This window comes from Anser brachyrhynchus, assembly GCF_964034855.1.
Source record: "Anser brachyrhynchus genome assembly, chromosome: 12".
Lineage (NCBI taxonomy): Eukaryota > Metazoa > Chordata > Aves > Anseriformes > Anatidae > Anser > Anser brachyrhynchus.
In genome coordinates, this window is record NC_137707.1 from 18,513,543 (window position 1) to 18,527,945 (window position 14,403).

A 14,403-nucleotide genomic window follows, 5' to 3' on the forward strand; every position below is an offset into this window, starting at 1 on the left:
AAGAGAGGACAAGGGGAGCGGCGATGGAGGACCTAGCCTCTTGCCGTGGCGATGTCCCCGTTAAGGCAGCTCTTCCCTGAGAGGCCCTGCGCTCCCACGTGCTGCTCTCCGAGCGGTGGCCGTGGGCTGGCAGGCGGGAGAAGCGCGCGTGTGGCAGCCTCTGCACGCGGCTGGGGAGGCTTTTATTGGTTTGTTTTAGTGAGAGCTGAAGTAGGAGCATTAAATGTTTTATAAGGACAGCGCATCTGGAGAACTGCTTTCTTTTTTGAATCCCCAAATATATATGTGGTCAGCGCCTTCCCCCGCTTACATGGGTTTTGTTTTTGCTTCATTCCATGGATCAGTTTTGTATCAGAGCAGTAGCATTTGTGCTTCGCTCAACATCTCCGCATTTATTGGGATTAGGATATTTGAACTTTCTTCTGTTTCTCGTTAACAACTCTGTTTATGAGAGCTGCCAAAACTTTATGTATTTTTCCTAAAGTGAGTGTTTTGCTGCTGGAGATGGTCCTGTGTTTCTTTTTGGTAATATAAAATTATAAAATATTTTCCAAAGCCTCATATTGAGCAAAGGAAATAGTCATTAAAGCAGAGGCTGAGCCATTGTTGTTTCCTCCTGAAGCTGATTGTTTTGTGATGTCTTGAGATCTCCAGTGATCATTTCTGTTATAGTTTTTCGTTTGTTTGTTTGTTTGTTTTTAATTTGTTAGTTTGGTTTTGTACCAAGCAGACAACGTTACCTTTCCTGTGAATGGATGTGGTAATGATGCAGGTCTCTGATTTTGTCAAGCTGCCTCAGATCTGATGTTTTATTTCACATAGGTGTTTGAATCTGCTTGCTTTTGAGCAGCCTTTAATTCTATTACAGTTTTGAGACAGAACTGAAGGATTTTGTTTAATGGGGACATTAGTTAAAGTCATCTCGATGTAGCATTTAAAAAGACCCACAAAATCACAGGTGATCACTTAATACTGTAGCTTTCCAAAACGTTTGTATTGCTTCACTGCACATTGTGTTTTGCTTTCTTTATTCATTGTTTATTGCTTTACAGTACAGTGAGCAGGTGTTAAACCTGCTAAAGAAAAATGCTTTTTATTAATACTCTATGTTTGTATATCTGTGAATTATGTTTGCAAATATATTTTTATTTGTCTTTCTCAAACCTCCTTTGAAATTCAAGAGATACTCTTTTTTTTTTTTTGAGTTGATTTTTTTTTATGCTGTAGTAGCAGAAGCCCATAGTGTTGTTGAGAGCTTTGTCCTTATTTCACAGATGCACTGGGAATTGTTTTTAATCTCCTTTCTGCTTTCCCATTACAGATGGTGATGACGACCCACAACTCTCCTGGGTGGCTTCATCTCCCTCCAGCAAAGATGTTGCATCACCCACTCAGATGATAGGAGATGGGTGTGATCTCGGCATCGGGGAGGAGGAAGGGGGGACTGGCCTGCCGTATCCCTGTCAGTTTTGTGATAAGTCCTTCATTCGCCTGAGCTACCTTAAAAGGCACGAGCAGATCCACAGTGACAAACTACCTTTCAAATGCACCTACTGTAGCCGGCTTTTTAAGCACAAGAGAAGTAGGGATCGCCACATAAAGCTTCACACAGGGGATAAAAAGTACCATTGCCACGAATGCGAGGCCGCGTTCTCTCGCAGCGACCACCTCAAAATTCATCTGAAAACCCACAGCTCCAGCAAACCGTTCAAGTGTACTGTGTGTAAACGCGGGTTTTCATCTACCAGCTCATTGCAGAGTCACATGCAAGCTCATAAAAAGAACAAGGAACATATGGCAAAGACTGAGAAAGAGGTGAAGAAGGATGATTTTATGTGTGATTACTGTGAAGAGACATTCAGTCAGACTGAAGATTTGGAGAAGCACGTAATGACACGCCACCCACAGCTTTCCGAGAAGGCAGATTTGCAGTGTATTCATTGCCCTGAAGTATTTTCAGATGAAAACTTGCTGCTCTCACACATTCATCAAGCCCATGCCAACAAAAAACACAAGTGCCCTATGTGCCCAGAGCAGTTTTCTTCAGTGGAGGAAGTCTATTGCCACTTGGACAGCCACAGACAACCTGACTCCAGCAATCACAGCATCAGCCCTGACCCCGTCCTGGGGAGCGTGGCATCCATGAGCAGCGCAACGCCCGACTCCAGTGCGTCGGTGGAAAGAGGTTCCACCCCAGATTCGACCCTAAAGCCTTTGAGAGGACAGAAGAAAATCAGGTCTGTGGACAGAGAGGAAGGCCAGAATTGGTCTAAAGTTACTTACAGCTGCCCATACTGTTCGAAGCGTGACTTCAACAGCCTTGCTGTTCTGGAGATCCACCTGAAGACCATTCATGCAGATAAACCTCAGCAAAGCCACACGTGCCAGATCTGCCTTGATTCCATGCCTACGCTGTACAACTTGAATGAACACGTGAGAAAGGTGCACAAAAACCATGCCTATCCTATGATGCAGTTCAGCAACATTTCTGCCTTTCACTGTAACTACTGCCCTGAGATGTTTGCAGATATCAACAGCTTGCAGGAACACATCCGTATTACTCACTGTGGCCCAAATGCTACCCCTCAAGATGGCAACAACGCTTTCTTCTGTAACCAGTGCTCCATGGGTTTTCTGACCGAAGCAACCTTGACTGAGCATATTCAGCAGACTCACTGCAATGTAGGAAATTCAAAATTGGATTCCCCTGTCATTCAGCCAACACAGTCTTTTATGGAAGTTTATTCATGCCCTTATTGCACAAACTCCCCCATTTTTGGCTCCATCCTGAAGCTTACAAAGCATATTAAAGAAAACCACAAGAACATTCCTCTGGCACACAATAAGAAGTCAAAAGCAGAGCAGAGTCCAGTTTCTTCTGATGTTGAAGTCTCTTCCCCTAAAAGGCAACGGCTTTCTGCTAGTGTAAACTCAGTGTCTAACGGTGAATACCCATGTAATCAGTGTGATCTAAAGTTCTCAAATTTTGAGAGTTTTCAAACCCATTTAAAGTTGCATTTGGAGTTGCTGTTGAGGAAACAGTCTTGCCCTCAGTGTAAAGAAGACTTTGATTCCCAGGAGTCTCTTCTGCAACATCTCACTGTACATTACATGACAACTTCAACTCATTATGTGTGTGAGAGCTGCGACAAACAGTTTTCTTCGGTGGATGATTTGCAGAAGCATTTGTTGGACATGCATACTTTTGTGTTGTATCACTGCACCCTTTGCCAAGAAGTTTTTGATTCCAAGGTATCTATCCAAGTGCATCTGGCAGTCAAGCACAGCAATGAAAAGAAGATGTATCGTTGCACAGCCTGTAACTGGGATTTTAGGAAGGAGGTGGATCTCCAAATCCATGTGAAGCATAGTCACCTGGGGAATCCATCAAAGTCTCACAAATGCATCTTCTGCGGTGAGACTTTTAGCACAGAGGTAGAGCTGCAGTGCCACATCACAACCCACAGCAAGAAATACAACTGCAAGTTTTGTAGCAAAGCTTTTCATGCCATCATCTTGCTTGAAAAACACCTGCGGGAGAAACATTGTGTTTTTGATGCTAGCGCTGAAAATGGGACAGCTAATGGCATGACCCCAACAAATAAGAAGACGGAAGGGGCAGATATCCAGAACATGTTGATGAAGAACCCAGATACTTCCAACAGCCATGAAGCCAGTGAGGATGATGTAGATGCTTCTGAGCCCATGTATGGCTGTGACATCTGCGGGGCTGCCTATACGATGGAGGTCCTCTTGCAGAACCATCGTTTGAGAGATCATAACATCCGGCCCGGGGAGGATGACTGTTCCAGGAAGAAAGCGGAATTCATCAAAGGCAGCCACAAGTGTAATATCTGCTCAAGGACCTTTTTCTCAGAAAACGGCCTGAGAGAGCACATGCAGACCCACCGAGGCCCAGCTAAGCACTACATGTGCCCCATCTGTGGCGAACGCTTCCCATCGCTCCTGACCCTGACCGAGCACAAGGTCACTCACAGCAAGAGTTTGGATACAGGAACGTGTCGGATCTGCAAAATGCCGCTGCAGAGCGAGGAGGAATTTATCGAACACTGCCAGATGCATCCAGACCTCAGAAACTCCCTCACCGGGTTTCGCTGCGTTGTCTGCATGCAGACGGTCACCTCTACGCTTGAGCTGAAAATTCATGGGACGTTTCACATGCAGAAATTGGCAGGAAACTCTGCAACCTCGTCGCCCAACGGCCAGGCCTTGCAAAAACTCTACAAGTGTGCATTGTGCTTGAAAGAGTTCCGAAATAAGCAGGACTTGGTAAAATTGGATGTGAACGGCCTTCCCTATGGCCTGTGTGCTGGGTGCATGACCAGGAGCACCAATGGACAGTCTTTGGGCTTGACCCCGCAGGAGGTGAACGAGAGACCGTGTGGCAGTCTGAGGTGTCCGGAGTGTAGTGTCAAATTTGAAAGTGCTGAAGACCTGGAGAGCCACATTCAGGTAGACCACCGAGACCTGACGCCTGAGACTAGTGGCCAAAGGAAAGGTACCCAGACATCTCCTGTGCCCAGAGTAAGTACAGCTGAACTTTGATATGTCACAGGGATAAAATGTAGATTTTTAACGCGACTGAGAACTGGTTTGATGTCCTGTTTTTATTTTTTTTTTAACTGCCATTTTATAAAATTACTTGAACAAGAAAAACAGAAAGAAGGGTAGAGTAATGCACATAGAAAAGTAGATTTTGTTCAGTCTTAAAGGCTCCTAGATTCCTAGTGGCAGAGCACTAGATTTTTTATCATAAAGCTGCCATAGATTTACCAACAGAGAGCTGAGACACATCCATGTGCTCTTGAATGATGAGGATTGAGTTTGTTCATGAATTCTGAAGCTACTGAACTGGCAGATCTGGAAAAACTGAGGCATATCCATGAAAAAAGACATTCTGAGTTCCCAAAGGAAAAAAATCTGATTTGTCATGCTCATGGAAAGTGATGATTTCTTACCTGGGAAATAAATACCAGCAAGAAGATACAGGAACTTGTGAGGAAAACTGTACTGAATTCCCCCCAAATTCTCACCTAAAACAAATGACTGTGCTAGAGAGGCTGTCCTTATGGATGTCTGTCTGAGTGAGTGAGGCTGTGAGGCTACTTGGATGTTTGTGTGCATACATACATGCCTGGAGCACGTGTGTGTGATTTTAAAAGGAACTGCTTCGTGGCCCTCCTTCAGGAGAAGCAGTTTTCTTAGCAAATCTGGAAATTTCTGGCTAATAGGCAAGTTATGTTTTTGAAAAAGAAGCGTGCTCTCCCTTGGAGTTCGCAGAAAGCCTGTTTTCCTATTTCTTAGCTTACAAGATGCTTGGGAGCACACAGTATCCAAGTAAGGTTTCAGAAGCCTGCTCAGGAGATTAATATCATTTGCAGTTTATAGTCTTTTAAAATTATTTGTTGACGTTTTGGTTCAAGAATGGGCCAAGTCAGTCCTTCCTCTGTCAGGAACAGATGGAATGAGAAGTAGATTTTGGAAATCTTCTCGGGAGACTAACAGCAGACACGTCTGAGTATTGATATCATCTGACATTTTTAATTAAACATGATGGGGTGAGATTTTCAAAAGTATCTAAGGAAATTAGGCACCCAATTCCTAATGAATAATTCCAGCCATAGATGCCTGTTTATGTCAATCTGCTAATTAAAGCACCCACAAACACATCTTACTACATTAAAAGAACCTGTAAATGCCGTTAGAATACAACATCAGAGGCTCAGGAAGTAAGAGAAGACCCTAAGTATGTCCCGAGGACACAAACTGTGATGCCTCCGGTAGCACTGTCGCCGTGTCCCCCGTGGGACTTGTTAGCTCTGGCTCGGCGCTGGGGCCGCACAGGGCGGCAGCAGGGGGCACGGCGCTGCTGGTCCTTGGCACCCGCTCGCCCCACCACCCCCTTCCAGGCTCCTGATCAAATACCAAGGAAAGTTTTGGGTTTTTTTTAGTAATAGAACTGGATATTGTTCCCTCTGGGTGCGTGACTAAACCTCCCGGTGCATACACCTCATCCTGCAGAAGAACAAGAAATGGAAATATCCCTCCTTCAGTGTGATACGTTTTTGAGAGTTCAGCTGGGGCTCCTACTAGGCCATTCTGCTTCCTCTTTCTCAGGTCTTTATTTCTTTCTAAATTCTTTTAAACACTTTATTCTCTTAGGTAGGACTAACTCTTCACGTGGCCATGCCTATAACCCAAAGTATAGCCTTTTCTTTCCTGTCGACTGTCAGAAGCAGAATACGTTGCCATTTGCTGCTCTGATTTCTTGCTTTAACTCTCTCTTTTCAGTGAGAGCTTCCATACTTGTTCTCTCAGGGGAGAGTTTTAAGTTCTTCAATAAGGTAAATGCTTTGAATTTCATCCCATGAGGACAAGGTCTTAGTTCCTTTGTAGAAGATAATGAAAAATCAGCATTTGTGGCAATGGCAAATGGTGCCTTCAACAGGTGTCTATGACCTGCACATATGCTAATATCGGAGATCTTTATGGTATGCATCCCAGGAATAGATTATTGTTACTAGAAATAATTCATTATCTTACCCTTCATTATAGGTACAAGATCTGAATTCTGATAGCGGTTCATGTGGAAACTATTGGTGTCTCACTCAGGTTTCTCAAGATAACGGGTGCTCTTTGTGTCTGGCTAGCACAGGGGTTTTCAAATAATTAGGCTGTCCTTTAAACGTGGATAAATTCCTGCATTTCAAGAATAATGTTTACTTAACTTCATTGGCTTCATAATGAAACTGCAGAAGTTGAACACAATCTCTCCTCATCTTGTTAGTATGCTGTGCACAGGCAAAATACCATTTTAGTAGAGCTATCTTAAATGTACAATGCATATAGAGTAACCTGCAGATGTCCAGGCAAGAGCTGCTTCTCTCCAGTTCTTCAGCTCTTCCACATTTCTTTTTTAAACACCATATTGATTTTTCTTTCTGTAACAGAAAAGCAGTTGAAGATTAGGAAAAGGTACAGTCAAAAAGCAAATATAGGGAGATTCAATTTTAAATGCTTGGTGTATACTTTGGAGTAATAAGCAAAATGAAATCCTATCAAATGGAAAATATGACATACAAAATATGTAACTTCTGTGAATGTGACAGAAGTCATTACACCAGCAGTTATACTTCTTGCATGGAAGGAATGAGTCTGGAAGTCCAGAAAAATTTCAGAAAACAACAAAACACACACACAGAAAAACAACAACAACAACAAAAAACAACAACAGAAAAAAAAAAACAAAAAAAAAACACCTTAAGTGAAGATTTAACCCTGTAGTAAAATAAAGCACATTACTCTTGAAGATGCTGCTGCATTCTGTCTTCTTCACTTCCATTTTATTATGCCAAAAAAAAAAATAATGGTGAATTAATTACCTTTCTTCGTAGGATATCTAGGTAGGATCAAATTATGATGATCGAAAACTATTTCTACGTGGCTGAAGTTTTTGCCTCCTGTGCAGGAAACATCTGCGTCAGAGGATTTATTATTAGGGGATTTTAAATCAAGTCAATGGTCTTTTATATGGAATATCACTACGAGGAATAAATAAAATACACCTTGGTTGTGAAAGGCTGCTCTAACTTCAGTTTGTTTAATTCTTACAGTTCTACAGGATCTCTTCTGTCTCAACAGCACTAAAGTTTCTTTTAAATGAACATCTCCAGTGGAAGTCCCATTCCAGTATCTGGCACATCTATAGCTCAAGACCTTTTTTGTTCTGTTATGGTCACGTCAGAAGTAACGTTTTCATTTTCTTCTGAACATATTTCTGTGCATAGGAGCTTCAGGTTTAAAACATTTTATTAATTCATTTTAATGTCTTCTAGAGAAATGTGTGTGCCTTGAGAAACATGACTGCTTGTTTAGTACTGAGATTTCCTATTGTCTGTTCTAATGCTGGAAACTGTCACGTTTCAGGCTGCTCTTTCTCCTACATAGATTTATCCTTAGTTTGTACCATAGTTATCATGAACAATGCTTGCTTAACATTGACAATGGCAAATGCTCAGGCTTCAGTTAAATTTCCATCTTGAATGGTGTTACTTTATTTAGCCCACCTAGGTTATTTGGACTGAAGAAGCAAAGGAGGTGGCATAGAAAGTAGGAAGAATGAACCCTATTGTGCTCCTTTACTCAGTTCCTTTTCTCCTGCACGCTTTCTTGGATTCAATCCCTTCTCTTTGTTCTCCCCCCACCCCTTCTCTTCCCTTGTAAATCCACTTGAATGGAGGAATATTTTCTTTGTAGAACAGGAAACCATTTCCAGATTTAAAGGAGGACAGTCTGGAAAACCCATGGGAACAATAGTTATTTCAGAAAAGAAAGCAGAACCCCCTGTTGCTATTACTACTGTTTTGTGCCAAGATTAGAATGAAATATCTTGACTTAATGGGGACTGAGCTCTCAGTTGAAGGCTGCTCATCTGGTCTCTTATGCCACCTTGATGCTGTCATCTAGACTCTATTAGATCCTCAGAATATGAGTAACTTTGTTGTCACCACACAGAAAGACAAAACTTGAAAAAGACATAACCAGCCCATTACAAATGTCAGGGAAGTCATGATACCCACAAGAAACGGTAGCAGAAGATCATATTTGGCACCACAAATAACATAACCTTGTATTAAAACTAATGCTTCCCATTTACTGAGAATGGAAGTCTATTGGTGTGACATTCTTTTAAAGACAATTATTAATGAGCCAAAAAATCAACTCTTCACTCTCATGCACGTACATTTGGGTGCTAATCAGGCTATAGTTCTTTGGTGGCCTGTATGAAGCCATTTATTGACCTTATTCTGTATCAGGCAGGGTTCCCGATCAAAAGAGCCATTGCCTCAGTTAAACTGCTCTTTAGCATGCATGTGTGTCAGCTGAAGCTAAAGATAATATTCGCAGGAAGTCTGAAGTCTGCTGTCTTCTCTGAGGGGTGGTCACACCAAGTGGAGTGTTTTATAAGTTTGTGAAATGGTGTGGAGGAGTTCGCACTGGGTCTGTGGATAAACAAAGACATCCTGTCTCCAGATCTGTTAGTAAGTAGCTTTCAGAAGCACCGAAATCAATTAAAAAAATGAATCATTTGTCTGTGTTTAATATAACTTTAAAGATTTGCAATGGAGTTGAGCTGAAATATTGTCCTTCTTAGCTAGTTACTTAGGGAACCCTCATAACAGAGATAAGTGTTGAACAAGGCACAGAACTGAGTCAGCTTTGAAGTTTTACAGAAGAGGAAGATTTCAAGTTTTAAATGTGGCCACATGAATCATTCACCACCCAGTCCCATTTTTCTCTTCCAAGGTTTTTTGCATTCTTTTTTCTTTCATTTTTTTTTTCAAGCTAGGAGCCCTCAGCATGTGTGTGCCAGTGTGCTTGAGAATACATGTGTACGTATGTGTGCTTGCACTCGTCGGCTGGAATAGACTCCCAAGGAACACTGCTGCAGAAATCCAGCTGCTTTTCCATTAACAGCCTTGATTTCAGAATGGACTCCAGGAGGATACTTTCCTGAGCTGCCTAGGGATAACTAGCCAATCCAAAGTATTTCCTTTTATATGGTTGGCTGTGTCAGTTTTCGGCCAATGGAGTATATCCTTCTTCCTATTATCATGTTAATTGCCCATTGTTATTTTAGCCTAGAAAGCCCTGCCTGTGTGCAAACACACACTGTGTACAGAAGTCATGGAATCCGCATACCAGCGATAGATCGTTGCATTCGTTACTGCGGCATTACAGCATGTTCATTAACCTCCAGCAGGCGAACTTGTTGCCACTGATGACATGGGAAGTAGTTAAGAAGCTCCTGGAAGCACCTAATTTGTTATTTCCTCAGCAGGTGCTCAAGGAAATTGGGTCCCATATGTGGAAGGGGTGACAGCAACTCCTCTGTTTAACTCAAAACTTCTGACTTACCACTGCTGTCCTAAAGATAAGATTCTATACCTAGGTGTGGGGTGGAAGCCGTAAGAAAAAATAATTTGCATCTAAGAGCGCACAGAAGATACCCACAAAATATTTTGTCTCAAAAACATAAGAGGGTGTTGGTCCCTGAGTTAGGTCTCTCACTGCTAGTGGCTTTGGATCCTCACCCATCCATCAGCGGAGTCCGGGCACGAGTGCGGTGTGTACACTCCTGCTGCCGCACGCTCCGGCTGTGGGGCTGCGCTGCTGCCTGGGTGCAAAAGCAGCAGTTGTCTGGGGGTAAATGCTGCAGTAGGAGTTATTCTCTAGGAAGGAGTAGGAACAAAAGGCCCGATTTTTCTAAACTGCATGTCAAAAGATGTCTACTCAGATAGTATGTTCCCATGCAGGAGTTGGACATGCACGTTAGACGAAAGCGCCATAGTCCTGCTTTGGGAAATGAGAGGTTTTGCAAGTGTACAAAAGCTTAGCATTAGTTTTTTATTTTTTTCCTAACTTGGACGTCGAACTTGTCAATATGCATTTTCATTTCTACAAATGATTTCTTGGATTTTTCCCTGTCGTGATGCTCAAATGCATGCACCGCTGTCAATCTGAGTCCAAACCCCATTTTTCCTATTTGAATAAATAGTTCGTGTAATTGCCTCTTCACACCATCCCCTGATTTCTGCAGCCAAACCTCCCTGGTATGAATTTGTGACAGAGAAAATCTGCAACAGATTGTGCTAGAAAACCGTTCTGTGTGGTAACGCAGGTTTTTCAGGATTTCTGATGGGAGACCTGTACAAAATGTATTTTTCCTCTTGTTCTTTACTTCCTCAAGTAACTATAGGAGTTTTGCCTACTCTATTCTAAACTTTCTCTAAGGATGGAATTTTTTGAAAAAGTATATCTTTTTGTGAAAAAGTTGATCTTTTTGTGATCTTTTCAACATCTTTTATTTCAACCTACAAGAGGTTTTACTGTCATGGGTTAAACGACACAAGCAATCTGATTATGGCTCAAGTAGTCAATCAGACTTTCAAGTACTATCATTTGAAATTTTTAAAGTTAAAATTAAAGTTCTCTAGAAGGAGGCTGTTAATTAGAGGTCGTGTTTATGGTCTGGAAAAGCCCAGCCCAACTTGGTATCATAGCGGTATCATGTACAAGTAGGAAAGGGCTCAGCGGAGGGAAGTTGAAGCACATAACATGCTATATTCATGATCACACTTGCCTTATGCTACCGTGCAGTTTTCTCTAATCTTTTTTTGGTTATTAAACAGAAAAAGACCTATCAATGCATCAAGTGCCAGATGACCTTTGAGAATGAGAGAGAGATACAAATCCATGTCGCTAACCATATGATTGGTAAGACATTCTTTAAACTAGGCCACTCATGGGCTGCTTGTTTTTTGCTACTCTTTGAAATTCACTATTCTAATAACTTGTTAATATTCATGCTGTATTTTTTTTTTATCTTTCAAGGAAAATGATTTTGATGTAATGATTCTTCACTTCAAAGCTTTTTAAATATGTGGTTATAAAAGTGTTACTGCTGAGCTTTTTTCCTTATCCTTTTGAGTCCTCGTGTAGCATTTTCATTTATATTAAAATCAAACTTTTGACAGTATCTTCCATTTGATAGCATAAATTTCTCTCTATCCACGTAAAAAGTACTTGCCAGTTGTCAACCACTTAGGAGCAATTATGTTTCAATTTTGTATGTCATGACATTGAATAGATTTAACTGCTAGCATTTTCCCAGCTAAATGTGGTGAATTCCTGAGGAACATTGTCAAAACAAAATGCTTACAGAGTTATTTCAGAGCTTTATTTTTTCTTTTCCCAACGATTCTGGACTTCAGAAAGTTCAACTTTTCAGACATAGGAGTGATTTTAAGAGCAGTGCTTGCTGCCTCCTGCTACAGTCCTGTTGTACGAGCATGAAGTGAAGTGTCACTGCAATCTGACAGGCCGTATTGCTGCTGCAGCTGCATGCGGGTATTTTCTGATGAAGGCAAAGAAATGTTTTTCCTGTCTGTACAGATGTTACGAATACATGTGTTGGCCCAAGAGGTCAGTTTAGTTTGATGCATAGACCACAAAGGAGTAACTTACACATGCCACTGTAGGCGTACGTTGCATGAGAGCCTTCAAGGACCCTCCGGCGCACTTTGTGTGTCTCGTATGTTCACGTGCAGCATTTATCTCCCATAAGCATAATGGTTTTCCTTCAACAATTTTACATTTAGGAAACTATTCTCCCGTCAATGCATATATGTAACTCCTATTATCTTTGATGTGAATTATGCATAAATACTAGAGAGAGAGAGAAATGCAGACTGACACAGTCTTCGCTCCCCATACCCCCAAATGAAAAATATACATGTCAGTCATCATAATTTTCATTCTAGAGCCAGGCAGGAGTTTCAAGTCAATGTCAAACAGGTTAAGATGAAGATATCTAAAAATGTTTGCTTTTGTAGCAGGTGTTAATGTAATCTCTTGTTTGCAAGCTTGAAGAGTGAGATTCTTGTTAATTGGACCATAGTGATTTCATGCAGCTCCCCCCTAGATTTTTTTTTTAACAAAAGCCTGAAAGAAAGGAGTCCTTAGGCAAGCTTATGACTTCTTTCAGCTTAAGTTATGATACAGTAGATAATTGCTGATTTTTAAATACATAGCTCATAAGTGTTGAATTAAGGTTCTGCTTGATTTGAGGGAGGAATTCCTCGTCCTTTTGAAAAAAAAAAAGAAAAAAAAAGTACTTTCTTTACAGTGATTGATATGTGAAGTTTATTTATGTATATCCCCAAATTAGTGCCTGGAATAATACATGATGATATATATGTCATTACAAGTTTCAGTATTACAGAGAGCTATTGGAAAACAACACTGGTAGGAGAAAGAGGAGGTTGAGAAGAGTGTGGTGCTGTTGTTTGTGAAACCTGTACCTGTTGTTTCTTTAAAGCTGTACATAAGTTCTAATACATATTTGGAAAAAACCTATATAAATGCAAAGGTACATATGGACTCAGCTCCATATACGTAGGGCATTGTATATGCCAGGATATGATAAGAAAATACCTGATTATTTCACTGAGGGGTCATGTCTTTGTGTCCCCTTGCTGGGATACAGGCTGGGAACGTTAACATTAAGTTCACTTGTTTGGGGTGAGTTTAGGAAAGAGCAAAGTATGGAAACCTGTAGCATGAGCCAAACGTCCTCCTGCTCTGGGCATCTCAGACTATTCACAAGGCACCGGGGCCCCTCTTTGTGACACGTGGCTGACTCCGAAAGGTGTTGTCTGTTGGGTCTCCTGTTGGCATTTGCTTTTTGCTGGGGAGTACTGCAGAGGAGAGGGGAGACTAGACGTCACAGTTTGCCTACCAGTAAGTGCTGTGCAGATTTTTGGTGTTAATTTGCTATGTGCTGAGTCAGTAATATTAGAGTGATGGATTGCCTCCTGGGCTTGCTCCCCCAGCCTTTGTTGAAAGCCTGAGAGCCTTCATCCCTTACACCGGCTGCAGGAGAGACCAGCACGTGCCCCGCTGTCCCTCGGTCTGGTTTGTCATGTACGAAATGAGTGTAAGAGTGTCCCTTCTCTGTACGAGACCACGTCCAGTCAGGTGGGCAGCGGGAGAAAGAAGCCAATGCTCTTCCTGCAGCCCAGGTCTGTGCCACAGCGGTTACTGTCATTGCCAATTTAGGACCAACAGACAAGGGTTTGTTTGTGCTGAGAGGGGTACCGCAATCCCGGAGTGAATGTACGGGTGCTCAGAGCCGGGGGAGCCTGTCCTCGGGTTGTGTCTGCTCAGAGCTCGGCGTCGGACTCGTCTCGATGAACTTGTATCTGTCTGAAATTAAGGTGTCTGGTTTAATATAGTCATCGAGGTGCTGTCTGGGGGAAATGAATGATTGATACCAATCACAGATAAGGGTTTGAGGAGGATAAGCATTTCCAGGGAGAGATTTTTATCTCGCTTTTGAATTTGAAGTGAGCCAAGGCAATGAAGTTAGCCTTGACATGTAATTTTGGGGTAAAAGAAAAAAACACTTTGGCTTTGATAATCCAAGACCTCTGTGCTGCACTTCCTTCTCATATTTTGCAAAACACAAAATCAGTAGTTGAGAGATGTCCTAAACACTTACCTACAGTTTCATTTTGCTCAGGTGACTGTCAACAAAGGCATCCCTGCTCTTCAGCCGTGACCCCCCTCACATATCAGTGTCCGTAATATGATTAAAGATTCCAGTTTTTTCTTACATCCTAGTCTCAAAGAGTGCATCCAGTTAAATTGGCTGTGCCTCCCTCCTCCACCTCTCGGCTCTCCAGGCTGGAGTCAGAGGCCCTGCTCATAATTCATGGAGGTAGGGGGTTATTTTTTTCAAAGCAATATGCAGGGAATTTCCACTGCTACTCCCACACACTGCTTTGAAAAATTACCCTTCTGCACTCTAGCCCTTCATAT

The 14,403-nt window shown here is 42.0% G+C and overlaps 1 protein-coding gene across 7 annotated transcripts in view; it reads left to right on the plus strand.

Moving 5' to 3' along the window:
• Nucleotides 1-14,403, plus strand: part of ZNF423 (zinc finger protein 423) — a 214,712-nt gene that overhangs the window by 116,518 nt on the left and 83,791 nt on the right. For all 7 annotated transcript variants that reach the window (XM_080552922.1, XM_080552920.1, XM_080552923.1 and 4 more), the window contains 2 exons: nt 1,322-4,545; nt 11,214-11,298. In XM_080552922.1, coding sequence (XP_080409048.1) covers nt 1,322-4,545; nt 11,214-11,298 — 3,309 coding nt within the window. The remainder of the gene's footprint in view (nt 1-1,321; nt 4,546-11,213; nt 11,299-14,403) is intronic.